General features: G+C 42.1%; 2 protein-coding genes across 6 annotated transcripts in view; one reads left to right on the forward strand and one right to left on the reverse strand.

The window, feature by feature from the left end:
* Positions 1-11,291, reverse strand: part of cdm (importin-13-like protein cdm) — a 56,550-nt gene extending 45,259 nt beyond the window's left edge. The window contains exons 1-4 of one of the 5 annotated variants that reach the window (XM_075875189.1): positions 11,161-11,291; positions 4,557-4,679; positions 544-711; positions 10-132 (exon numbers count right to left, since the gene is read on the reverse strand). In XM_075875189.1, coding sequence (XP_075731304.1) covers positions 10-132; positions 544-711; positions 4,557-4,679; positions 11,161-11,175 — 429 coding nt within the window. In that variant the 5' untranslated portion in view covers positions 11,176-11,291. Of the gene's footprint in view, positions 1-9; positions 133-543; positions 712-3,318; positions 3,741-4,556; positions 4,680-6,485; positions 6,894-11,160 lie in introns of those variants that run through there. The other 4 variants (XM_037432609.2, XM_037432608.2, XM_075875188.1 and 1 more) reach the window with 4 other exon arrangements.
* LOC119180765 (protein FAM151B) lies at positions 7,116-26,600 on the forward strand. The gene is made up of 6 exons (XM_037431900.2): positions 7,116-7,575; positions 9,259-9,322; positions 11,184-11,559; positions 13,920-14,086; positions 15,117-15,405; positions 18,802-26,600. Exons 1-5 carry the CDS (start codon positions 7,569-7,571, stop codon positions 15,403-15,405), a joined length of 903 nt encoding a protein of 300 aa, XP_037287797.2. The 5' UTR covers positions 7,116-7,568; the 3' UTR covers positions 18,802-26,600.
* The last annotated feature ends 148 nt before the right edge of the window (positions 26,601-26,748 follow it).

Here is a 26,748-nt window from a genome sequence, read left to right on the forward strand (position 1 = left end):
ATACTTTACCTGGAAGTGAACTAACTCACTCACTGCCAGAATTGTGAACAGTTGTGGTCGTAACGATGCTAGTAGATCGTCAATTGCGGAAGGCCAGAAGTTCCCAATTGTGTTCACAACATACGAGGCCAACTGGTAAAATAAAACAAAACTATTAGCACGATTCCGTGTTAAGCCCACATGTCAGAAAAGCTGTGCTCGAGTTACAGTTAGTGTAACAATAGTATTTTTTACTCCAGCAAATGCAAGCCCCCTACCCCCTCCCCGTATACACACTTTCAAAAGACAAAAGTTCACAGGGTATGTATAAACTCATATTTTATTATACAAATAAAGAACAAAGATGTTAAGCTATTACTTCTGCATTACCAGTAAGTTAAATTTCGATCAATCAATCAATCAACTTTATTTAGTAAATAGACAGAGGAGCAGCAAATAAAAAGATAAAAGGAAATTTATCGTTCCAATCCTTCAAAACTGGTTAGCGGATGTACCGACGAGTTTCCCAAACAGTCACCACTGTATTTCTTCTGCAATACTTACCGCCACCAAAATTTTGGTCAGGACGAGCCTCGGGCCCAGTGCATAGTCAACCATGGCTTGCAACAACCGGTTCCTCAAGCTTTCGTACTCTCGTTGTGGCAGCTGGTACCAGTATCGTGAAATCTTTGTGTGCAAGGTTGTCGCGCCGAAGTACTGAACCTCCACTGGCTGCAGGAGCGACGAAACAAAGAAAGAGAGAAAATCTACTTTGATCCTCGATGTCTACTCCAGGTTTATCAACATCAATTTGGACAGGAAGAGCGTTTTTACACTGCGTAGCCTACAGATTATCAAAAAGGTACTAAGCAAGCATTAGAGAGACAATAAAGATCAGAACGATTTTTTGCTTATTAGTAGAGTAAAACTACTTAGGGCAGGTAATGTCTACTTAGGGCAGGTAATAACCGCAGAGCCGAATCACGAGATTGAAGTATCTAGAAGAATAAGAATGGGGTGGAGCACATTCGGCAAGCACTCCCAAATTATGACAGGTAGATTGCCACTATCCCTCAAGAGAAAGGTATATAACAGCTGTATCTTGCCGGTACTTAGCTACGGAGCAGAAACCTGGAGACTTACAAAGAGGGTTCAGCTTAAATTGAGGACGACGCAGCGAGCAATGGAAAGAAAAATGGTAGGTGTAACCTTAAGAGACAAAAAGAGAGCAGAGTGGATTAGGGGACAAACGAGGGTTAAAAATATCATAGTTGAAATAAAGAGGAAATGGACATGGGCCGGGCATGTAGCGTGTAGACAGGATAACCGCTGGTCATTAAGGGTAACTAACTGGATTCCCAGAGAAGGGAAGCGGGTTAGGGGGAGACAGAAGGTTAGGTGGGAAGATGAGATTAAGAAGTTTGCGGGTATAAATTGGCAGCAGCAAGCACAGGACCGGGTTAACTGGCGGAACACGGGAGAGGCCTTTGTCCTGCAGTGGATGTAGTCAGGCTGATGATGATGATGATGAAAGTAGAACGGTTTAAAGTCCCGAAACCGCCATATGATTATGAAAGATGCTGTAATTAAGGGCTCCAGTAATTTAGACCATCTGTGGTTGTTTAACGTCTGTGGTTGTTTAAATCCGAGCACACGGGCCTACAGTATTGTTGCCTCCAAAAAAATGCAGCCGCCGCAGCCAAGGTTCGATCCCAAGACCTGCGGGTCAGCAGCCGAGGAGTACCTTAGCCACTACACCACAGCGGCATGGCAATTTCATAATCCCGAAAACACCCCTCTTACCGCAACATGACACTTGGCAGGTGAGAAAACACGGTGCAGATGCCATCATGACACTCCTGCACCGCACACCGCGATGTAAATTTTGAAGGCGTCTAATGGGACCTGCACACTTTACTCGACAAAAAATGAAGTACACTGTCATCTGTGGGCACCATAGACCTAGCATATGAAGTGTCAGAAAATTTCACCAAGCCAATGCCACGAGAATACCGAAATTACATTTTGGAATTCTTTACGTCCCGTGCAGGGATTTAAGCACGAAAGTTAGAACTGAAACTTCGGCCTTGATTTTCTCATCTAATGATAAACTTATGACCGTTACACATGTGGCATTGGATCGATCATAGTACAGTTTATCAATCTAAATTAAATCATTGTTTCTCTTTGGTGTCCCTTTAACTGGGCAGCCATTTATTGCCTTATAATATCGAGTGTGACGAAGTCTGCAAAAGAAACCACATGCACTGAAAGCGAACCTCGAACAGAGGTTTTGTCTGCTAGGTGGTGTCTGCAAGAGAGATGAAGCTACAGCCATAAGTAACTCGGCGAACCACTAATATAGCAGGAGTAAAATAACAGCCCGAGTATAACATGAAGGTTAATATCAAATTTTATGCCAAAGCTTTAGAATGAATAGATGCAGAGCCGAATTCCATAGCTTTTGTTACTTTTTTTTAGTAGGCCATGTTTCTATAGCATAGTATCAAAACTTGCCAATTTCGTGCTTTAGTTCCTTTAGATTATTGTGTAGCATTTCTTGAGACATAAAATATTAGGAGGAACTTTTAAATCAAGCCTCAGACTTCTGTTTACTCTACAGCTTATTTTGTTCATGTTCTGTATTTCTCAAAAGAATTGTTCGCCGATGTTTAGGCAGGCCTTATAAAGCCAGATTCGTGCGAGTTTTGTCATGCCAATGAAGTGCCATAGACACTGAAATAAAACGATCGGCAGCTGATCACACATTACCAAGTGCGGTCCCGATGAGCTATTGCAGAAACAAAGACATCGTAATAACTGTTCTTATTTGGTAATAGCAGCTTTACGTTAACGACAGAGAGTAACAATTATGAAACTATTTATTTGATCAGTGTCTCTTTAATGCCTGTTCCACATTGGCTCAGAGACTGGCATCCACTTCTCAATGCATTGAAATTTAATGCCATTTGTGCGGTGCCACACAGACAAATCAGGTGGCATTCTCCTTAAAGGGAAGCTGAAGCACTTAGAAAAAAAATTACAGTGTATCTTGCTAAAGGGAACCTTGTGTGGATGTGAAGCAGCAAGCACTAAGGCTTACACTGGCGACGGCGTTAACAGTGGCGCTCACTGCGGGGTTGTGCGGGAGAGAAACCAGGGGAGGCGCAAAGCATGCAATGATGGACCGGTGTTTCGTACTAGAACATGCTAATCACCGCTAACTGGCAACAAGAGACAGAAGACTTCGATTGGACACAGAGGCCAGTAGTTCGCTTTTAGTTAACGCGCACGCTGTGAATTTACATTGTTCAACAACGCAGAGGAGAATTTCACTACCTTGGAGGTCAAGATCCAGTGCCTACATACACAACGTGGCCAGTGAACGATTGTGCAGCACGAGCAGTCGGTTTTTAACTGGCTAGCAGACGGTGCCTGCGTCGGTGTTGCGAGGTGAGAGAAGGGGAGGGGACCGCGCATGAGCAGAAAAGGGGGGTGGGCAGACTTAGCAGTACAAGGAACACAAGCCACCAGCATAAGATGCCTCACATCTAAAGGATATCACTTCGAAGCATTGAAGGACAATCGCTGAATCGGAAAAGCTCTGCATGAGTTCTCATGCAAAAAAAAAAAAAAAAAAAAACTTGTTCATAGAGTACTTCGCTATTTTTATTTTGTATATTGTGATCTAGCAGCAGAACCTTTAGCTTTGCTATACTTGTTTCAGCCTTCGTCACATAAACGGCGCTTTCGCAGTTCAGATCAGTGAGTTGTGGCAACCTTTTGTCAAAGTGTAGCATGGCTACGCCAAAAGGAACCGAAGACAACTTAGGTTGTCTTCGGTTCCTTGAAAGCGTGGTTTTTTCTGCCCAGCACATGCTTTCAACAACCCCGCATGGATGGAGTAAGACAAAGCTTTTCTTCCAAGCATTCTAAAGCTCCTGTGGCAACAGCCATGGAAAAAGTTATGACATCGTCGACAGTAACGACTGTCCTTGCTAACCAAAACTTTCATAGAATTCCAAAACCTCTTCAGCTTTACTTTAATGCCATTCATTTCCAATGCCTTTGTTAGAGCTCATTTGACTGAGAAATGGATACTCTCAATTTTTTTCTATTGTGTCAAAAATATTTTATACATTATTTAACAAATCTGTCATTCTATAGTTTCACAACAGAGAAATTCAGCTAACAATGACAATAAATCACAGGTGCCATCTTTGACTCTGGGCTACAGATTCAACATGCAATGGCTGAAGTTGCTGTGGTTGAAATACCATAAAATACCGCAACAAATTCAACTCAGCGACACCATAGTAGACTGAATTCTACATTCCAATAGCCTTGAACACAATTTAGATTGGATAAGACCCACGTTCATATTATTAGTGCTCCAAGATTCCAGACTTCAAAAGTCACTGTTATCAACATCAGGTCAAATGGCAATAAACTAACACATGTGGCAGCTCCACCAAAAAAAATGTGATGCATCAAATTAGTGCCATTGCTGAATGTCATATCCTGGGCCCATGTGGCACGGGTATGAAGCTTGCCAAAAAACTTCAAAATTGTCATACCTTAGTTATATCAAGAAGTTTCCATGCAATGTCCCACGCTTGCTCTGAAGCCTGCATCGCAGTCAGGTACTGATTCGCTTCGGCAGAGCCAGCACCCATGTTACTGTAAAGCTGGCTCAGAGCCTGCACATCACAAATTGGCAGGTCACAAAAACTATCCACAGCTACTTTTACTAAAGCTCTACCACGCAAAAGAAATACATGACGTGATATGCCGTAGCAAAAAAATTAGTGGCCTTACATGGCAAAACCCCAGTACAATCATAAAGGAAAGAAGTAAAATTTTCAAGGGGAGGGGGCTCATCTGTCTTCGTTAGATTCAATACTTATGAGAAATAACAAATGACAGTTTTACACCTCGATGATATAATCATAATTCCCATACTGTGGAACTCTGGATTGATTTCACCCACCTGGGGCTTTTCAAACATGCACCGTAGTCTCAGTACCCCGGTGCCTTAGCATCCTGCTTTATGTTGGTGCCTTAGCATCCGGCTATAAATATATGTTGCTGCCCCCACTGAAATGAGACTACTGCGACCAAGGTTCGAACCAGTGACCTTTAGCTTAGCAACACCCTCTTTAGTTGGCAAGTTACCACGCATTTAAGACCCTTTATTATGCTGCACAACAGAGTAGCCAGAATTTTTTTTTTTCGGGGGAAAGTGGTTTTAAGCATACTTCAGATACGTTCCTGCGTGTGTCTGTATGGATAGACCAGCCAATTCACTCATGAGTCTGCTTACTCAGACTGGTGAGTCTGAGAGAGTCCGGTTGAGTAACATTTTGGCGAGAGTCCGAGTAACATTTTGGTCAGTTTGAGTCCGAGCGAGTCCAGTTGAGGACAGTATTGGCAAGTCTGAATCCGTGTAAGCCCTAAGTACAAAATATATTTTTTGAGCAAGTTTGAGCGAGCTCCGCCTTTAATTGCCAATCTATAGTCTCGTCTACTCACCTATCCGCATTACTATCAGTTTTATATTGGCTGGCATATATGCTCTAATATATTCACAGATACCTTATTGCATGGGGGTGCCATGACTTCCCAATGCCAACTCCTTCAAAGGGATTTCTTGATGGAACAATATTGTGCGAGTCACGTATTTCATAAAAACGTCTTTACTCGTTTGAAACCACTGACAAGTTGTAATTGTAGATTCAAAATCAAAAGGCTTATCCTAGAGCATAGATTATGTGAGATAATGTAGTTAAGAAGAATTGCTTATTTTGGACTTGTGGACCTTGAGTAGACTCTCAGACTCTGACGAAACTGCGAGTCTCAGCAAGTCCAGCAAACAATATGCTGGAGAATTTTCGAGTGAGCCCAATTGAGAAAGAGTTCAATGAGAGAGTACGATGAGAAAAATTTCAGCGAGCTACAAGAGCAGAATACATCCGTTAAGTGAATCTGCGCAAGTTCCAAGATATTTGTCAACCTGTGTGTGTGTGTGTGTGGCACATGCAAAATACACACACGTCAGGGGAGGGAGGCGTAACGGGGGTAGCCTTAGTTACTCCCCCTTTTTTTAATTTTTCCCACTTAACAATAACGTAGCCTGGGGGTACCCCTGGCTATGGCAGTGGTACTATGCCTCAGTTAAGAACTCCGTGTTTAGACCTGCTAGTTTCGGTGCAACTTTCTAAGCATTGTTGGGCTATTGTAGGTACTGCCATAGTTGCCTCAAGGGGGCGACTAAGAGGGTACCTACAATACATCAACAACGACTTCATGCGTCAGAACTGTCAACCGGACGAGCGGCGCATTTAAACTTCGAAAATGCGAACAGCATATTTCGGAGTAGTCATAAACCCACTCTCAACTAATCATACAGCAAACTTGAATCTAGGCGAGGGCGGTGAATTCCTAAGCTTGCATTTTTAGGTTGAAGATACGGAGCCAGAAACTGAAATTCGCCGACGCGTACTTACAGCCTCGACTGTCTGTAGATTGTAGCTCATCGTGCAAAGCCCCTTGAGGAGGTTCGGGAGTTCGCCACGAAGGAATACACTCGCTGTCTTCGAACGTTTCCGTTCTCACTTCGCAGCGAATGCTGCAGTGTTTGACAGTCACCAAACGTATTGGAGCTGCGCAAGACCTGCGCCAACAGAACCACCAGAACTGCGCCGGCTTGGTTCCTCGCGCTTCAACGTCGCTTAAGCCGGTAGCAACGGCATAAAAACGAAGCAACAATATCGGCACAAGAGCTTGAGAGCATTTCGAACTCCAAAATAAGACTATGCACATGAGAAGTCGTCCTTAACTTGGCTGACTTGGCGGAGAACCTAGCGAACCGACGGAAACAACCACCAGCAGACAACCACCAGCAGCCATGACACCACACTTGCGATTAGGGCGACACCAAGTCTGAAAACGTCATAACTAAAAATAGTAAATAAAGTTTCTAATATTGTAACTACTCTACAATTTCTCAGTATTGTTTGCGTTCGCTAACGTTTCAACTCAATTAAAAGTTGACAAAAAAAAACATCCGCGAGTTACAAATAGAGAACATCGCAAACGGTTGCACTGCTTCACAAGCGCAGCGGCGTAAGGTTGCAAATTCATCCCGAGAAGATTGGGAGTTGGCGCACTAAGACAGCTTTTTTAAGCCCCGCACGTGCGCTGGTCGGTTCCGTTTTCGTTGGCGGCCCGTGCGCGACTCCTCTCCGCATTCGCTGGCAACTTCCCCGGCGTTTTCGTGCGTGTCCCGTAGGCGGAGGTGCACCGCCACGAACCCGGAGTCCGAGCCGCGCTCAATTATTGCGCGTCCCGCTCGCTTTGACGTAGCGATTCGGGCGAGAGTACGCAACACATTTCGTGGCTCAACTTGGTGCCGAAAAGGAGGGAAGGAGGAGGACGCAAAAGGACGGAGGAGGTGGGGAGCATTGTTTCTGTGTCAAGCGGCGCGCGTTGGCTCAGCTGGGCTGGGGGTGTCATTGACCTTCCCAGTAGAGGCCAGTGCCCCCTGAATGGAAGCGGTACCGTTGCCCGCCTGACGAGCTCCGATCCGAATGTCGGGTAAGTAAGTGCCGCTTCGGCTCTTTGCGTACTCTTTTCTCGTGCCTCGAAGCGGCATGTGCCTTAGCCTCGCTGTCTTTGTGCGTTTTGGGCATAAATCGCGCGTCAATAATATTTTATTCCGCTATGCGAGCGGGCGCGATACATAACACGCGCTTACATAGGTGCGCTTGGTGGTTTTATAACGCGCGTTTGCTGTTGCGCGCGGCGTACGTAAAAAAATTAAAGATTGCGATCGTTTCGATTGATTTGAAATAACAGGTATAGTGCTGTTAATTCGATTTATCAGTTGAACGTGTGCAACGGAATGCTTTGGCGCTGTAGCGTCTAATGAAATTATAACGGTACGTCGCGCATTTCAGATGCGCGCGTGCCGCGAGGAGAGTGGATTTTTTTTTTTTTTACCGACACCCGAATTTCGCTAACTTTTCTAGGTCACATATATCGCGGGGTGCACACATTTCGTTCGATCGGGAAAAGGTGCGTCTGCGGCGTACGTTTTATATATAGGCGTGTACGCGCAGACAAAACTATTTCCTTGCTCGTCTGCGGTTATTACCGGTATTAATTGCTTATTAGTAATTCAGTCGTTCGACGCCCAAGGCTGATTTGTTGCACTATATATAACTGAGATAGTCGATTATTCTGCACTGATCTTACAAGAGTGCCACGACATAATGTGATGTGTAATTAATTATAATTAAACACATATTATCTTCAGTATCGCACAGTTGTAGTTAAGATTCAAGTTTACCGGTATTTCAAGTTAGTGTGCCAATTTTGCGTTGCATTAGGAACCTGTGATATTTATTTTCGGAGCATTACAATACACAGAAAAAACATATAGATTATTTAAGTGCATAAATGAGTCTGCATATATATATATATATATATATATATATATATATATATATATATATATATATATATATATTACCATAGTATACTAGTTCTCTTTTTGGGAGGGAGGGGGGAGACCATAGATTTTGCAATTATACAAACATAGCACTTAATCAGTGAATAGTTTCATAGAGTACATTTCAGGCCATTAAATCAAATTGCCAACATTTTTATTCCTGTTGTAGTTGCTGATACATTAAACTGGGCACACCCAATGTTTCTGTATGCGTCTAATGCGCATAAGGGATCTGTGAAACACCAATCGAAAAAGCACTGACATTTAATGTATAAAAATTGGAGTGTGGTACTTGTGTGCACACCTGTAGGGAAGTTTTTTATTATTATTAAGTGTAGTCCATTTTCTAAATATGGTCTTTTTCTCAACTTAGTTGTAGTGCGTGTACTTTTGTGCTTTTATTACATATGTGTAATGAATTGCAAAAATGTTTTGAGCACTTAATCAACAGTAAGTTCCTCATAACTTCAAATAATCCAAATTTAAGTCATGTGAGGGACACTATCAAACATTGCACAGACACACTGGCACGTTTGCACTCATCTGAAAGCTTTTCATTCAGTTTACATACACAGAGTACATAAATACAGTGTTATTGCCTATTAGTACAACATAAACACACTATACGATTGATTTTCTTGGAAGTGTTGCATCAAAAGATGTCTCGTAGCATCCTTATTTGTGAGGCACTGTGTAGAGATTTTAGAAAATGTTACCGACTCATCTTAAGTTTCTCCCTATCGTGTTTATTACTCTTTTTCTTACAGCCACGCATTATGAAGACTACAAGGCGGCCCACAGAGTACATTGCCCCGGGACGAACAACACCGGGTCAGTTTAAAAAACCTAGCGATCTACGTTTGGGAGAATCAAGCTTTTTGGTGCTTTTCAAGCTTAGAAAGTTTGGCATACGTATGTTTCATGGTGTCCCAGGAACCTTGACATGTCCTCTTGTTCCCACATTTACACTCATTATCTGCTTTGTATTCAATATGTGTCTTGTGTTTTGATTGGCCTCATAAGGTATGTAACTGCTCGTTCAGGCTCCTGACCGGTGTAAGTTTTCATTGCAGTGCTGGTAATAAAACTTGATATTATACATAAATAAGCAAATTAAATATTTTCTCATTCTCCCAGATATTGAAACACATGTAATAAATACATGGTTACAAGAAATACTGGCTACAACAATTGTATTTTAATATTAAGAGCGATTTTATTTTCACTTTGTGGCATACTAAATAGTGATATTTGTAGTAGAATGTGCATGTAATTATTTTTTTTTGTTTTCAACCCTGGTAAAAGTTGTAATGACTTTGTTGTTCGAATGCAACATACTTTTTCACACTAAATCAATGAGATATTGGAAAGTGTTTCTTTATCTGTCTTCAAAAAAAAGGGGGGGGGTGGGGGAACCACGTTCAGCAAAACTGCCATGTTCTCCGTGGCATAATTACAATTTTTGCTGAGAAGTGATGTGATTGGTGCAAAGTTAAGCACACTCTCAGAGCACTTCTTAAACTGTACTGTACAAAATGAGGTAGAGAAGTTTAAAGAATGCAAAGCTAAAATAAATGCATGGAAATTGTTATACTGGACAAAGGTGATGAGCTTTTCGCTTAAGCACAGTGACACTTGAAGTGCTAGAGCAGTGCAAACAAGATGTGTACATAAGAAGAGTGCGCAAACAGATATACACAACACTCTTGTTGTCTTTGTTGTTTTGTTTGAACAAAACTGGTGTTTCAAAAATGGGCACAGCAACAGTCTCTGATCGCAGCATTCATCGATCCCAAAGAGCCTGATGTATAATTCTTTATCTATGCTGAATTTACCTGAAATTCCGATTTAACTTCGAGTTATCAAAATTGATCTGGTGTCCCACATTCCAATGTAATTTATAATCAAATGGTGGTTACTAGCATATAATGCATTGCAACCTAATTTTTTTGTGTGTGGAGATGTACTTTTTACGGCCAATAATCATCTGGAGCATGTTTTTGTTTTACTTGGTGTAAATTGCACTTGGGCTTTGTGGGCTTATAATCTTGTACACTTTTGAATGTAAAATAAAGAGCCTTAACCACATCTGAGGTGAAGACCTCATTAGTATATGTGTCGGTAAACTATAATGTTAATTTTATTTTATGATGGAGAAGTGCATTGTATGGCATCTATTCATGGTGTCGATTAACACAATGACCATTTTTCATAGCAGGCTTTGAACATTGGCTTATATTAGGCCTTCAATACTAGTGAGGTGTTTACATTAGATGTGCATTACCCTATAAATAAAACTTCCTAAATGTATGTACATGTACAAAGAAACACGCATAAGTTTTATTGTATAGAATGTTTTGTATGTGCATGTACATATGAACATGTACTATCGGCGTGAATGAAAACCGAACAGCGGCAAGCCTTTAAGATGGTATAGTGCACGCCATCCATTTATCAACAGGCACGCATTTATGCTCTGGGCTGCCGAACAGGATATGCACACCTATCAATGGTGATAACTGGAAGGCACACACTATACTATAGTGAAGGCTTGACGCTGATAGTACATAAAACGATCTGAAGTGAAGCAAGTACTTATACCTGATGAACTGTATATATTATGCTGTGTCAATTGATGCAGACTATATTACTGATTATGGGGTCAATACCTGACTTTTCAACATTGGAACAGAGGTCGCACCACCTCGGGCCCGGTGGCGCCGTCGCTGGTGGACTATTTTCCACAGGCCGCTGGTGATGGACTCAAGGTGGTCTGGGAGCACGCCGTCAACAGCCGGCAGCGGCTAGCGATGGCCCTGCGAGGTCCTGGCATGGTCATTGAGGGGGACGTCAGCATGGGCGCCAGTGGTCGCTACCCGGTACCCGTCATGGCACACCCACCCATCGTGGCAGCTTTCGGCGGTGGTGGTGGGAACGGTGACTTGACGCTGGATGAGTGGCTCCACGAGCTGGCCTTGTGCGGCATGGCCAAGGGCGTCAAACTCGACTTTAAGTCTACCGAGGTCGTTGAACCTGCCTGCCGCATCTTGGCGCGCTACATCGACAAGGTGAATTCGCAGGCTTGCAAAAGACAGTTTCTGAGTGCTTGCGAAAAACCGTTTCTGCTGCTGAGTGACACTAAATGCCACTGTAGTCTATTATTAAAAAGAACCTGAACAGACAAAAAATATTCTTCTCATTTAATATAAATTACATTTAATGAGAAGTCAATGGATGTGATGAGTTCAGGTGCAAATCCAATGATACTAGAAGCAGTTGCTCCATTTTGGCAACAATTATTTTTAAGAATTTCTGCATGCTGAGTCTGCTATAGTCAGACTTGTTTAACTGAACAGCAACTTGGGCTAGTTTAGTTAAAGTAAGCATGGTCATGGCAAACAACGAATATAAAATGAAAGTAGGAGAACACACACTAAGCACTATACTTTCAAAGTACACTGAAATAGTACAAAAAATACATAGTTTTGTTTCAGTAGTGAAGCTTCTGTTTTGTTTTTTTCTATCGTAGTTTTCAGCAGTGTGCTTGAATGGGTTGGTTGGTGCATAGTAGTAAAAGAATAATAAAACGGAGTTTAACGAGGCTCCGCAATACTTTTTCAGTACAGTGAAAAAGTGTTGAGCTATCAATTTTTTTTTCTATGCATCAGTTTATGAACCAGTACTACAAAGTTTAGAGCACCAAGCTGTGCCTCACTTTGAAGCATGACGCCTAAAGACCACATAATAATTATGCGGGCTGTTTTGTGACATGCCCTGAAAGTTTGTGCAGGCATGCCCTCTGCCCTTGCTGGCTATAGAACTGTGTTTTATTAATAGCCACTTTTTATGCAGATAGGAATTACTTTTAATAAAGGATGTGGGCCAAAAATCTTTAAGCACACTTGTTGGACATGCAAGGCGTGCAAGAGATGCAAAAACAGCCTGAAAATTTATATGAAACCCAAGCTCTGCAGCAGATTTTAATTTCCGTACATTAGATTTTAAGCAAGTTGTTTTCAATGCCGCATCTTTCCCCAGGGAAAAGCATTTCTAGTTTATGGCATCTAATTGAGCCAGGGCAAAGTTTCATTTAAACGGCTGACAATGGAGGTGCACTCAAACCTCACTATAACAAAGTTTCATATTACGAGAAAATAAGTTTGTTATAGGGAACCGAAGCTCAAGTATGCGGAGCGATGACAACGCCGTGCCTGGCCCTGGCGGCACGCTCCGGAACACTTGAAGAGAGACGCGGGAGAGGTCGCAGGCGAGTTAGTGTGTTTTGCCGAAATTGGAGCGCATGCGACACGCGCGCAACACATTCTGCAGTCGCTGCGGGAAACTTAGGCGCCGTGCCGTCAGCTTGACGCGCTAATACGAGACGCTCGCTGTGCGAAGTTGCCTTTCCGTAATGGAAGAAGCGGCCCCACGGTAGCATCGGGGAGGTCCGAAGCATTGTGTTGTGGGCTGCCACAACAATGCATAAAACACCAAGGGACGCTCTCCACGTGTAAGGCTGTATCAGTTTCCCATCTAGTCACAGCCGGCGAACACAGCCGCGTTCGCGAAAGATAAAGAGCGCTTGACACGAGAGCCGGGGGGGAAAAAAAAGGCGAGCACTTGAACTTGACTCGCTGTACTTAAACTTCGCTCGCGGCGACGTCAGCGAGTCATGCGCGGCACGGAGGACATGACTCTAAAACTTCTTGGACATTTTAATGCCATGACCGTAAAACTATTTTTTTATTTATTTTTTTCAGCACGCCGCAAACGTTTCCACATGACAGTACACGGCTGCTACTGCTAGATACCACATCAAAACAACAATTAAATGCTTTCCATAAACCTCAACACAGCGCATCGATATAGTACGCGGCTTCATGTCGGCAGAATGAGAGTTACCTCGAGGCATACGTCGTACACGGTATTATCAGGGAGGACCCGAGAAATGCATTTTGCAGTGACTCGGGCGTCCTCCTCTTGCGTCGTCTGCTTCAAATCATAAACTTGACTAACGAGCTTTACTCCTTTTGTTCGATTTACTTCTCGGAAGTGCTTGCCCAGCTCAGAGATCTTTGTGAAGCTGCACTGCAGGCAGTACATTGTGATGTGACTCAAGCGCAGCGCGCGCTCTCTGCACGAGCACGTAAGCGAGCGGCAGCGCATTGGAGCGAAGGGAAAATGCGCGATCTACCATCTCCGATTTCTACTTTTCTACCAAAGATGGTGCTGGCTGTCCGAAGTCGCAGCGCCACCACGCGTTGCTTTGGCTTCATCAGAAAGTTCATTATTAAGGTTATTCCTAACACTTTATTTATTGCAAAACTATTTTTCTTTTACTTCGTTATAACCGATATTTCGTTATATTCATGCTCATTATTTCGAGCTCCGAGTGTTGTTATAATAAATAAATTGTGCTGCCGCACAGCTTCAAGGGCCTGTAGTGCTGAATGCCGATGTACTGCCAGGACCAGATTGTGCGGCTGTGCCTCCTGTGGATGCCTGGACTTTTCTGACGCTGTGTCGAACCCGTTTCCCTCGTTCCATCATTTCTCTCGGATGGACAACTCAGGAAGGCTCCTGTCTGAAGATGGGGTAGGTTCTTCGGCATGCAGCAAGAGTACACCGCATGAGGTACAGGATACCAACAAGGGGTGTGGACACTGGTAAAGTAGTTATTGACCAGTACTAGTGAAACAATCAATAGCTGAGCTACTGTGTAGTTACCCGAGGTTTTAAATAAAGCTGCTAATAGCGCTAGTGATAGTAACATGAAGTAATCCGCTCAATGAATGACCGCATGCAGTCCACTGGAACCGACACTTCTCAAACGTACAAGCAATTTGTTGCAATTCATCAACAGTGCACAAAAAATAAAAACGCAAACTAGTAAAACTAGTAAAATAATGATCTTCCTTCTCTTAGTCTGTGCCAATGTTGTGGGCTCTCAGTCTGTCTAAATACACCATTAGCAACCCACTTCATTTGCAGATCTCATCAGCTACTTCACAGACACATTGGAGGCTGACAGTTGTGGTACTTTGGTCTGACCTTCAATGCCTGTCTGATTTTGTGTGTCCATCCCTATCAAATATTTTGATGATAGCTTCATTGCAACAATAATAATGAGAACTAACAGACAGTAATCCCAATGAAAGTATAGGGGGTGCTATTAGAAGTAATTGTAATTTAAACATGAAGAAAAAAAAAGTGGACGAAAAGATAACTTTCCACCGGCAGGTACCGAACCTGCAACTTTCGAATTATCAAACCAGTAAGATAAACCACATATTTATTCATTTATTTAACATACCTTACAGGCTCTCGTTATAGGGTAAGGGGGGCTTACAGAAAAAAAGAAAGAAAAATGAGAACTAATACAGTTCAAATATACAAATAAATGCAACATAACAGCGACACTAATAACAGTAATAGAACAAGGAAAATACAGTCGCCAAGTATATGCACCTCCATACAAATGTCTATGAAATGATGCTAGATGTAGCGAGAGAGTAGTTTCTCGCGGAACGCGTTGTTGTTAGTGACTGAAACTATCTCGTCGGGAAGATCATTCCACAGTGAGATTGCCTGACAAGTGACACGCCTCGACTTCGGCTTTATCCAGGTACACGCGGGAGATGGTCGAGAGCATGGGTGCCCTGGTTCGAGAGTACAACCTGGGTCAGCCCGTGAGCTTTCCTGTGTGGCTGCCCCTGGCGCGCCGTTCGCTGGGTGACTTGCAGCGGCTGCTGGCCCAAGTGCCGCGTTCTTCGTTGACTGTGTTTGCCCGCCGCGGTGAGCCGTGGGCGGCCGCACTACCCGATCTCGCCGCCCTGCGCTCCTCCTTCAGCCCGTCACTCGTCTACTACGACCTGCCACACGACCTACTCCAGGCCTTCCTGCCCCTCTGCTAGGTAAGCGAGCCATAGCATCGGGCTTTGTGATTTTCTTAGCCACTAAATCGCCTCTAAGCTCAGAATGAATAGTATCTGAGCTTAACCAGAAAGAAAAGTGTATTAACTGCCTCGCGAGTGCGTTGAAGATGCGTGCTGCAACGTAGCCCCAGTACCCTCTGAGGAAGGAACCAAGTCGGTCTCGAAACGTTGGGTTTACGCATCTTCTTCACTTACTTTTTGGTTGGAGTTTAGTAGGCTTGTGCGAATAGTTAATTTTAGCTTCGAAGCGAATTCGAAGTGAATAGTGATTTTGATCGAATAATTTCGAATCGAAGTCGAATGGAAGGTATGACATATAAAAAAGAAATATTTATTATGACCTAACTAAACTGCACAATATTTCTTCTGAATTGAAATAGGAGCTCTACGCAAATGCCATTTTTTTTTTTCGTTCAAAGGAAGTTTAAACAACCTTGAGTAGTAGTTTAGGTAGGATGCAAGTGATAAGATACTTAACGTTTTAAAATTTATTATAGTTAGATTATATATGCCGCCATAAGAAGCTTAATAAAATGAAGAATTGATTTGAGGGTAACATGTTTTTTCAAAGGGGCCCTGCAACACTTTTTCAAGTAGCCATGGAGCCAGTAAATGTGCTTGTTGCCTCACAAATTTACCGCCGCAAAGTTTCTGGAGTCAGTCCAGTACGAGCGGAGTTCCAAAAGTTTGTTGCACGCTGCAATTGCATTCTCTCTTCTCGTCCCAACGAAATAGCTGGAAGTTCAGCGGGGATGAATGGCACGGAAAAAAAAAAGGATGTCACACGCACCTTGTGACCTTGAGCACTTCTTTTTATTTTCTTCAAATACGCGGCTTTTCAGTGCGATCGCGCACGTACTCGCAGACAAGCGGCAACCTCCCGCGATGGTTCCAGTAACGACGGCGCGCCATGCTCAAATCAGCCAATGGCTGTGACCAGAGTCGTATATTCTTTCTTGGCTGTGACAAGTGATCATTGAGCTTGTGGTGCCATTTGCTGAGGAAAGAAAGCAATTCTTAGCTTTGAAAATTTATTGTGAATAACAAGCAGCGTGCTGCGCTATATTTGCCTCACGTGTTCTCGGTAGCCTCAACTACCGATCGGCAGCGTTTTCTGAGGATGTTCAGTAAATGTTGCAGGGCCCCTTTAAATTTGAAGGGGGGGCTTCGTGGCAAAGCAAAAATTCCCTGATTAAGTGTTTTCACTGTTTAGCACTTCTACGTTGGAACGAAACCACCTTTGGAGGAGGTGACATGCAGAATAATAAACACCTATTTGTTCATTACGAATACTTCAAAAATATTTGATGATTTAAATTCGAATCGAAGCGAATTCGAATACTCAACTATTCGTTCAAATATTCGAAGCATTCGAATATTCGCACAAGCCTAGAGTTTAGATATTCCCTAGAAAGAGAAGTGTGGGTGTGTGTTTTTTTTTTTTTTTTTTTTGTCGCCTAAAGGATCTTGGCTCATATCCACAGGGGTATTGGCCACACTGTAACTTATGAAGAATATTGAAATACAGTGCTACCTAAAAAAAACAAAGACAAAGAGAGAGAGATAGAGAAATCGGAGAAAAACGAGATGTAACAAACATGAAAAAAGAAGTGAAAAGAGCAAAAGAATTCGAAAAGCCAGACGTAAAACATAAAAAAAAGAAGGAGGGAAAAGAATTGTACTATTCATCAGGCAGTCCCCTTTATCAGGAGGATCCGCTTACTGCTTTTAAGAACGTCTTCTTAACTTTAACGGGGTACTGACCAGGAAATGTTCAGTTGCTTTTTTTTTTTTTTCACAACAAATGAAAGACCAAGCTCTCAAGAGCGTATGAAATGAACTGGTAAGTGTGTATACCCACCAAAAGAGCAGTTACAGTCGTTTTTTAAAAGCTGGTTTTGGTTCCAACTTGACCCCGACATCGCAATGTTGTGTGAGCTTCTCGTCACCTGCTCACGCAAGTATTATTGCGATGCTTCCACAGTTGCTCCACTCATTGGCTGTTCTGGGGGCAGAAGCAGCCATCTTTAACGACTTGGTACCCTATGTCATCTTGCTAGCCGTGCTAGTGTGTAGCCTGACGTCACCATAGTGGCGATGTCAGTAAGCGCGCCAATCTGAAATCTGACTGCAATGTCAAAAAAAAAAAATTACTCACCTTCACTAATTAGTGTCAGTACCCTTATAAAGGTGCGATTATTAGTTTATCAGCATAGTTCAGTACACACAGAGCTCAGCACAAACGAGTGACAAAGAATGGTTGGGACGGGAATTGATGCGCATTCGATCGGATGAACGCTGGCGGGGAAAAACAGAGTAAACGAAGAGAGCGTTTTTTTTCCTCCCGTGTTTGTCTGATCGAATGCGCTACGATTCCCATCACAGTTGTGCACCAACTCGACCAGCAAGAAGTTTTTCAAAAAAGAATGGTTAACTGTCTCATCTATTTTTTTTTGTCTCTCGTTCATGCCATATGTTTAACCAAATAGTTTAGGTTTCAGAGATAGAATAATGCTCGAGGTTGTCTAAAATGTCAGTGTGATAAAGCAATGATGCTTCTGTAATAAAAAAAATTTACACAAGTAGAGGACAGGACTTGGAACTCAAAAGGAACGTTTTTAGTCCTAGCCCAGAGACGTAGAAACTCCTTGGAATAATTTTTCCTCTATACTACACAAAAGAGTACTGAGTGTCACTGTAAGGTAAAACGAAATGCTCCGTGTGCATTTCTTTTTGATACTTGGAAAAAAAAATAAGGTTTTGATGTTACCCTTGGAAGTACTATATAAAAGTTCTAACAGTTTCGAATATGCCAAGTTGTGACAGTGTCTGTCATAATCATATCATGGTTTCGGGATGTAAAACTTTGTCAGTTATTATTATTATTATTACCTACCTAGGCAACAGAAGCTGGGCAACAAACAATGAGCAAGCAAGTGAAAAATTTTAGGGTTTAATGCAAGAGACAGAGAGGGTGGTGTCGATTCTAGAATTAAGGTAAAAAAGAATTAAGATAACTGCACATGTTGCTGAGTAATTATTATTTAATTTTTTACTTATTTCATTGCATGTTGTAGACCAAACTGGTGCAAGTGGAACGTGCTACACATCTAGCAAGATATTGATAAAAACTTTAGTGATAATAGATATGGTTGCCAAGGAAAGGGAAGCACAATGAAAGATGGCATGAAATTAGGAGAATTTACAAGTACAGAAAATTTGCAGATAAAGGTAAGGTTTGGACGGCTGTGGCAGAACAAATCTCGAGCCTCTTAGGAATGTGTGACATTAAGCCTACATAGCAAAATGAAGCCATGCCTTTGGTACTGCTTACTGCATATTTAAAGCATCTACTTCTTTACTTGTCCATCACAGGTCAGTGCTCTTAGAAAATGTTGTCCTGCCATTTCCGTCGTCATCTCTAGAAGCCGGCAACCTATCCAAGAGAAAGGCATCCATGGCACATACCTGCGATGATGAAAGCAATCAAGACATCAGTGAAACTTCCAGCGTCAGTGTTGCCTTGGGTGCATGCCATGCTGGTGTTTTATTTTAGCGAGGCCTAAACTATATGTAATACGTTATTGTTCTGTTCTATCACTCAGACATAATCGTGGTACGCCAGCTGCAATTTCCAGAGAACTCGTCGGTACAATCTGTACAAAGCAGGCCTACCCATATACTGCAGCTGAGAGATGGCAGTTTTCTGTCTCTTGTCATGCACACCGAACATACTGTCATGAAACTATACGTCCTTGCAATGAGCTTCATACCTAACACACGACATATGCTGAAAAGAAGAAAAGAAAAGAGACAATGAACTTAATTCTTGTTGGCTTGTGCTTGCTGTATGTATGGGGGCAAGCTTCGGCACCGAAATTCCCACTGTGACACTACGTGCGGCTGTGCGTACATGGTGCTAAGATATTGACGCAGGTATTTGTTCATATAAAGGCGACATTAAAACACCATGCCATCTCCTTGTCGGCATTTCTCAGACCTTATGCTATACTCCTAGAGCACTTTGATAATGCAGCTATTGTGGCAGCCTTGTGGCTTAGATACCCGAGCTTAGATTGACTTAGCAGTGACTTGTCGCTTTCTGTCATGTGGTTGCCAATTCACCTTGTCTCGACTGCCTCTATTTGTGAATTTACTTGAATGTGCATGACATATAGAGATTTTTGCCTTTACAGTGGCCTTGTACTTTGGCCGTTCTTGTGGCCCTTCACTGCGAAGTCGCATTAATACGTAGAGCACACGTCACAGTGCTGGTCCCGCTGACGTTTTTCTGTGCCATTAAGTTCGGCAAAAAGAGCACGGGACCGAGGTGTGATCGGGTTTGTAGTTGTTGCAGAGATGGATCCAGAGAGTTGCGCTTATGCTAGTGTGCTAGTTTTTATAGGATGTGCTGTCTGTCACCGGGAGATATATAAAAGACGCAGAGCTGTGGCAATGTCACACGGAATAATGACTTTGCAAGTGAGGCAAGGAAGTGCCTTATATGTCTTGCTGACTTGCGAAGTTCCAGCCTGAAACAAGTTGAATGCGTCCAGTGATATAGTCCTCAAATGCCCAACATATTTCCAAAAAAATGAGGGAGACATAGTTTTGAGTGTGTGGACAAATGTTCTCCATAAAGCATGCACCGTGCTCGAAGCGAGGGCACCGCATTTGCCTTAATAAGGCTGATGTAACCATAGTCCATTCACGCAGCTGGCTTTCAATTTGTTTAGAGGAAACGCGACTTGTCAATTTAGTACAAAATGCTACACAAATGACTTGCCAGAATTTCCCTGCACAAAGGCCAGTTTAAAGATTAGCAAGGTTTACAAATACCTGCATATTTTTCTGCCCAAAACTTTCCACAAACGGGTATTACCCCGTGAGGCTTTGGAAAGTACTAGCTTGGCACTAGACTTGTAGAGAGATGGTATTTCTGGACGTCCTTGTTGAAGGCAAGGATACAGTGAGGCACAGTGGAAACGACAACGAGAAGTTTTGGTGCCCTACTGTGTTCTCGTCTCTATAAAAGCGCATCCGAAAGCACAATGCGCTATTATAAATAGCCCAAAAAATACTCTCAGACTGCAATATAACAAACCCGGATACAATATAACGAAATACTGGTTATAACAAAGTAAGCGAAAAAGGAATCTTGTAATAGATTAGGTGTTTGGAATATAACTTTATAAGGAACTTTTGGTTATAATGAACTTATTTTCGTGCAAAGTGCAATTTCATTATAAAGAGGTTTACCACTACGAGAGGCACTTTGCAGGGTATCAAACCATAATGCGTAGAACATGACACTTGGAGAGTAACAGATGTGGCATTTTTATAGAAGTTCTACATGACCTAGGCATCAGAGCCGTGCAATCTTGCTTCGACTGATCCCTTTGTAAGGTCAAGTTAGGGATCCGGCAGAAAATGATCTGATGTACGTTCAGCAGTCATGCCGGCCTACTCTCTTTGCGACAGAGTTATTGCTGTTTGTGATTAAGACGTTGGTGCAGCTCCGTGTTTTCAAGATGCCTTAAGAAAAGACAGCAAGAAAGAGTTGCGTGCAGTGGAGGATTGTTAAGTAGTTGTTGCTTTCTGAAAAACGCGAGGGGGACCACACAAAATGGAGTCTGATGCGAGAGCAATGTGCTGTGGCACTGTGTGCGTGCAAATGTGTGCGTGTGAATGTGAGCGTGTTGAATCATCGTAACAATAAATAGGTGTTGTCTTCAAGCATGCAGAATGCACCGAAATACCATGTATACTGGCGGTGTGCACTTTAACTTGAGTGGCTTGTCGCCTTGTTAGTAAGTCTTTTTTTTTTCTTTTTTGCTGCAGATGTAGGGTGCTTTGTCAATGAGATTTTTGAAATACACAGACAAGAGGTCGTCATTTTAGCGGGACGAAGTGTGGCTGTATAGCGGTATTTTGGGTACAAACTTGGCAAACATGGTACGAGTTGCTGGATACAAGGCCTTGAATGTGCCGATATAAAGACCGCATTTTCCGCACACATTACAGAGAGCCCCTTATGATGCTCTCTGTTAATGAGCAAGGTCATTGATAGGCTCATATACTTGATAAAAGAGTGCAGCTTGTAGCTTTTGAAGGGCCCAATCTGAATATCTAAGTGCATCTGTTTGTCTCGTTTCATATAAAAATTATCAATATTAGCACATGCCTATATTCATTTCCTAGGAATTATTTTACACTATCTTCTGCTAGTGGTTATGATACAGAGCAGCAGAGAACACCGAATGAATGAAAAATGTAGCACACCTTAATGATTGAAAATGCACATGCGGCTTTATAGTAGTAGAGTTTTGGGCAAGGAAACACAACAATGCATTTGCAACAAATTTTTTCAGTGCATTACCACTCTGTCTCAGTATGCCGCTATAGGTCTGTGCGATCACAAAAATGGTATTATTGCCTAAACACATACTTTGGATAACCACTTCGAAGGATAAGTGCCTACAGTGCCATGCAGAGTGCACCAGAAGTTCACACCATATGGTTTCAGCTTTAGCAGTAGCATGTGGTCCGAACAGTGCTGGCGACCTTTCCTGCAATGCACATATATAGGAAGGAATGTCTCGGTATTTTGAATTTCAACAGATTTAGATGGGGCTTTACCTACCTCGTGCTGCAACAAACACGTGAAAAGAAATGTGCGCTATTACATTAAGAAGTTTGGGACACCTCGTGTCTCTATCCGTGCCATCTTATGAAAGAAACATGTCGCGCATGTTTGCGACTCGAAATCTACAAACTGGAGATACAGCTTGTTGTCACCGAAATCGAAAAATATGTTTACCTGTCCTAAAGAGGCATATCGAGATCACAAAATGCAGAATCAAACCTCTGAGACGTAGCGCAAAACACCATTTGGTGCTTTTGTATTGAAAAACCAAAACCATTCGAGCACAAATTATTTTAAGTAGGCAATTTGCGCAGCTTTGCCTTAGCACTTGGGTAAAACCTCGGTTCACACTTCATTTGTGTGATCTTTCCGACTAAGAGCGTAACAAAATTTTACGTGCTGGTACCTTTTAATAGTGTCAGGCTCGATTTGCAATGTAAGCTGGAACTGCAAGCTGCGCTAGCATTGCCTTAATCCATTGCAAAAGCAGGGCATCAGTTTATATGAGCAAATGTATGCTGTGGGGTAATTGTCAATAATTTTAACGCACGTGTACTATTTGGCACATGCAGCAGTCCCCATTTGTTATAAGTGGCTGACATTACAAGCATGAAAGGCTTCGCCTATTTCATCTCGTATCACACGCTGAACTGTGCAGCGACTTGTTCCTCAGACAAGAACCTTGAATGGCCACAATGATGTCAGCCCTATTCATTACAGTTTCCCCAATCAATCACTTAGTTGACAGAGCTTACATATATTATTAAATGCACATCATAAGTGGCCTGGAAAATAGCACGCAAATTGAGAAGCAAGACTTGTAGTGCTGTCACATAACAGTTACACTTTGGCAACCCTGTGTAAAATAACAACTTGCTATGTGCACTAGCACCAGGTGAATTCCAAATGTTCACAAACTTATTGAATACTATGAGAATAAAAGGACAAAGAACCCACAAACCCTGCAAAACTTCAGGCATGTCAGGCAGTGCCCATATTTCTATTCTCGCCTTTCACATTTCTCTCTTCACCTCAAAACTACAATGGAATAGTGTCAGAGTGAAAACGGTCGCACCATATTTTCTTGAACGTGGGTGTGTCTTTTTGTGATGCACAATTTTTTTTTGTGGTTGCCTAGAGCTACTGCATAGTTTGGGTGTCTCATTCTAAATTACAGTTCAATGCTACCTTGTAATTGAGAAAAGGCACGAACTCCTAGGTTACTATTCCTGCATTTTTTTTTCATGTTAATAACTGCCCTTTCACTCCTTGTGCTATTGTTCATATACCATGAGAGATTTCCATTTATACTTTGCAAAGCATACTTGAGAAGACATTTCTTAACAAAGAACTTTGTTGTGACAATGTATGATAGAAACAGTCTCCATTGCAGAGTAGAAAGGTGCCTACCTTCATTGTAAGCTTTCCCGTCCGGATAACAGAACTTGGTTGGATCAAATAGAATATATGTAAACTTAACCAGAATGGTACATTATAATCTGGCTTTCCACACATGAGGCCTTACTCAGCAGCATATATATGTATGTCATTGTATACAAATATCAATTTGCCATATAAGCACATCAGTTAAATTGTGAACAATACATCCTCTAATTTCAATTTTGTAGCAAACAGCTATCATGTCAAGCTGAACTTTTTGACACTATGTTGCTAGGCGCAACACTTCATACTTCTGCAGTTGAAGCAGGGATCTATAAATGTATTTATCACTTGCATTTTACTTTGCATTGCCAAATGATTGTGCAATTTTCTGTCAAGACTAGAGCTTTGAAAAAGCAGTATTCAAAATGTAATATGATCTAAATGTTTCAATTGGAGCCCAAGATGTGAGGAAATACAGAAACACTAGCAATTCCATAACATATATCGGGACCTACAAAACTAAGCAGTAGGCTAGTTTGTACTGCATATGTTAAAGTTTGGCACAGGCGGAGACACAATGCAGAACAAGACGATAAAGAGACAGTGCTATGTCCTTGTGTCTTCAGTTGTTCGGCATCATTTCTTGAGTTAAGCAGCCAGATATTTAAGGATGCCCAGTTGAGTGAAAATTTGTGAATTCAATTTGAATTACAAAAGAACGATTCACGCTTCTTCCATTCCAATTGGACAGCTTGCTACCACGAACCTAGCGGTCATATGCTGTGGCGAACTGGAATCATTTGTGGCAGTCGTGCTCGCTTCTATATAATGCACTGATAGCCATAGTAAATCCTACAGCGCTGAAATGAGGACCTATACCGTACCATCGAATACGGAATGCTGTTCCGTTTGCTCCGTGTTGTCGCACTTCACGCTGTTCAAGCTGCCCATGTGGGGCGCCCTGACGTATTATTAAGTGGCCTATCAAGGGGCGCTAATACGAAGTAGTATTCTGCATTCCATGGTATGGTATATTCCCTGTGTTCTTTCCAGTTTACGCCGACATACTGGAGGGTCATGTTTCGAAAGTTTTGTTTGATAAGTGTCCTTTTTTTGTCCCTGTGATCGTCAGTCGCTACGAACAATCAACACTGTTAACTTTATTTTGGCAGAATGCATGTCAATGACAAATCATAGGCTTGCAGACAGGTGTGGGAGGAACAACGGTGAATGGCCTTAAAGATGGATATGTTCCCACTATGCTAAACCGCAGTTTTGCTTACAGGGACACTAAAATGAAATAATGTATCAGTTTATATTGATTAATTGTAGTCTCAGAGCTCTAATGTTGTTAATTTCACCATCATGGGTTTATTAATAAGAACAAGATGAATGTCAGTTTTATTTTTAAATTTTGCACCAAAAATGCCGTATATGACACTGCAAATTTCAATGTATGTTTTCCATAATTTTGCAACATTGGCCCAATTCAATTTTCAGGAACTTGCTATGCTAAGTCTGTGGCTCTCTCAAAGTACAATGTACTTCATTTTTACTGATTAGGAATGACATAGGACATAGCAGGTGCCATAAAAATATATGTTTTCACATTTGGTCTGTGAATTCCAAGATGGCTACACCACCCGCATCTTTTTTAGTGTGTTTTCTCACCTATTGAGCATATTATCGTGGCTAGTGCGATGGTTTCAGAGTTATGAGAGTGATTAACTAGTGTGTGAAATATTTCATTCTCTTTTGTGTCCCTCTAAGCCGATTAAACCTGACGCAGGCGTGTCTCATATGTGAGAGTTGGAAAACAAACGTTTTTGCGGCTTTCTCGTACCATGCGCTTGTACCATGTCTTTAATTACACATATGTGGCATTGCGAAATATTTGTAGTCCAGAACATTGCTACATGCAGTAGTAGTCCTAAGGACACCAAGCAACAAAGTAAAAAATGTGAAAAAAAAAAGCTAACCGACGGCACTTTGTAGAGGTGCTGATGGGGCTTGCTTGCTAGATGCTATGAAACCAAGTCGAGCTGGGAAAAGACACCCAGGATTAAAGAGAGATGGCAGAACACGTCAGGCTATACTCTCACCCAACTAGTTGTCACTATGGCTTGACAGATGGAAACGAAATAAGGGCTAAAGAAATAGAACTGCTGTGCAGTCTGTTGGTCTGACTTACCTATGCCTGTCACAGACTCTTCGGGCACAGTGCGTTCACTGTATTGGAACTAATTCTAAACGTTGCAAGAACTTTACCACGTGCATGTCCTTCCATACAAATTATATTCAGCAAGCTTTAAAGTTAGGAAAGTGCATAGAAGATGGTTTTACTTGATATTCATGTAGGTCCTAAAATGCGAAACTTGTGTCAGAATATGCATCACTGTGACACCACAACATAGTGCAAAATTTGTTGGCGTTGTGTAGCAGTGAGGCCGGGCACCCTTGCATTGCTTATGTAAGAAAAATTTACGTGTCTGCGGCATGCGTGTATGCGGACTCTCTTCACCTGTGAGAGGCACAGAAAGCTTATGCGCATGCGAGGGATGTCACAGGAGCTGAGCAAGTCGGTGCACTCAAACCATCGCGATGTATTCACCTTCCGAGCACTGAAACTGAAATGTCAAAAACAATCTGGCGCTTGCCAGTACTTTTTGTTAAGAGAACTACGACATCCATTTCACCCAAAAATAAGGTAAATCTTAAGAATCTCATCAGTGCTGCATGTTTAAACAGCTGTCTTCAAAATACCCGACCTTAGCTGTTAAGTTTATGGCACCAGTACTGCCTGTAGCTGCATTGCATGCACAATCAAACTCGCATACAAGTTTTTATGAGTCTGAATTGAACCATGGTGAAGTTGAAAATTCTAGACCCCAAGATATTGGGGCTGTACCAGTGTGAGCCTTGTTACGCGCAGTGGCCTTTCTAGCACTTAAGAAGCACCGTACAGCTAGCAGAATGTGTAGAGTAGGTGTGCACAATTGTAGTAGTGCAGTTATAGTTGTTGCTAGAAAAATGTTGTTGTTGTGAGCTAAACGACTTTCTTCAAAATATGAGATAAAAAAAAAGTATGCCTTTTCTTTTCAGCAGGTGCCTGAAAGCACAAATAAAATTTTTTTTGAAAGCAGCCTTTTCTAGTCATTGTCACAATTTTTTATATGTAGTCATGTTCCCTTTTTTTTTCAGGTTGGTGCAAAGTTTGCCATTTCTGATGGTGAACAGTGCAGCACTGAAATGCAAACTGATATAAGCTTGATGTGCCTAGAGGAATGATAAAA

The sequence above is a fragment of the Rhipicephalus microplus genome, chromosome 10 (genome assembly GCF_043290135.1).
Source record: "Rhipicephalus microplus isolate Deutch F79 chromosome 10, USDA_Rmic, whole genome shotgun sequence".
NCBI classification, from domain to species: Eukaryota; Metazoa; Arthropoda; class Arachnida; order Ixodida; family Ixodidae; genus Rhipicephalus; species Rhipicephalus microplus.

Coding starts and splice junctions, on each gene's coding strand:
- LOC119180765 (XM_037431900.2), top strand. Junction 11,560..13,919: donor TGGCGCGCTACATCGACAAG/GTGAATTCGCAG, acceptor GCTGCCGCACAG/CTTCAAGGGCCTGTAGTGCT. Junction 14,087..15,116: donor GGCTCCTGTCTGAAGATGGG/GTAGGTTCTTCG, acceptor GGCTTTATCCAG/GTACACGCGGGAGATGGTCG.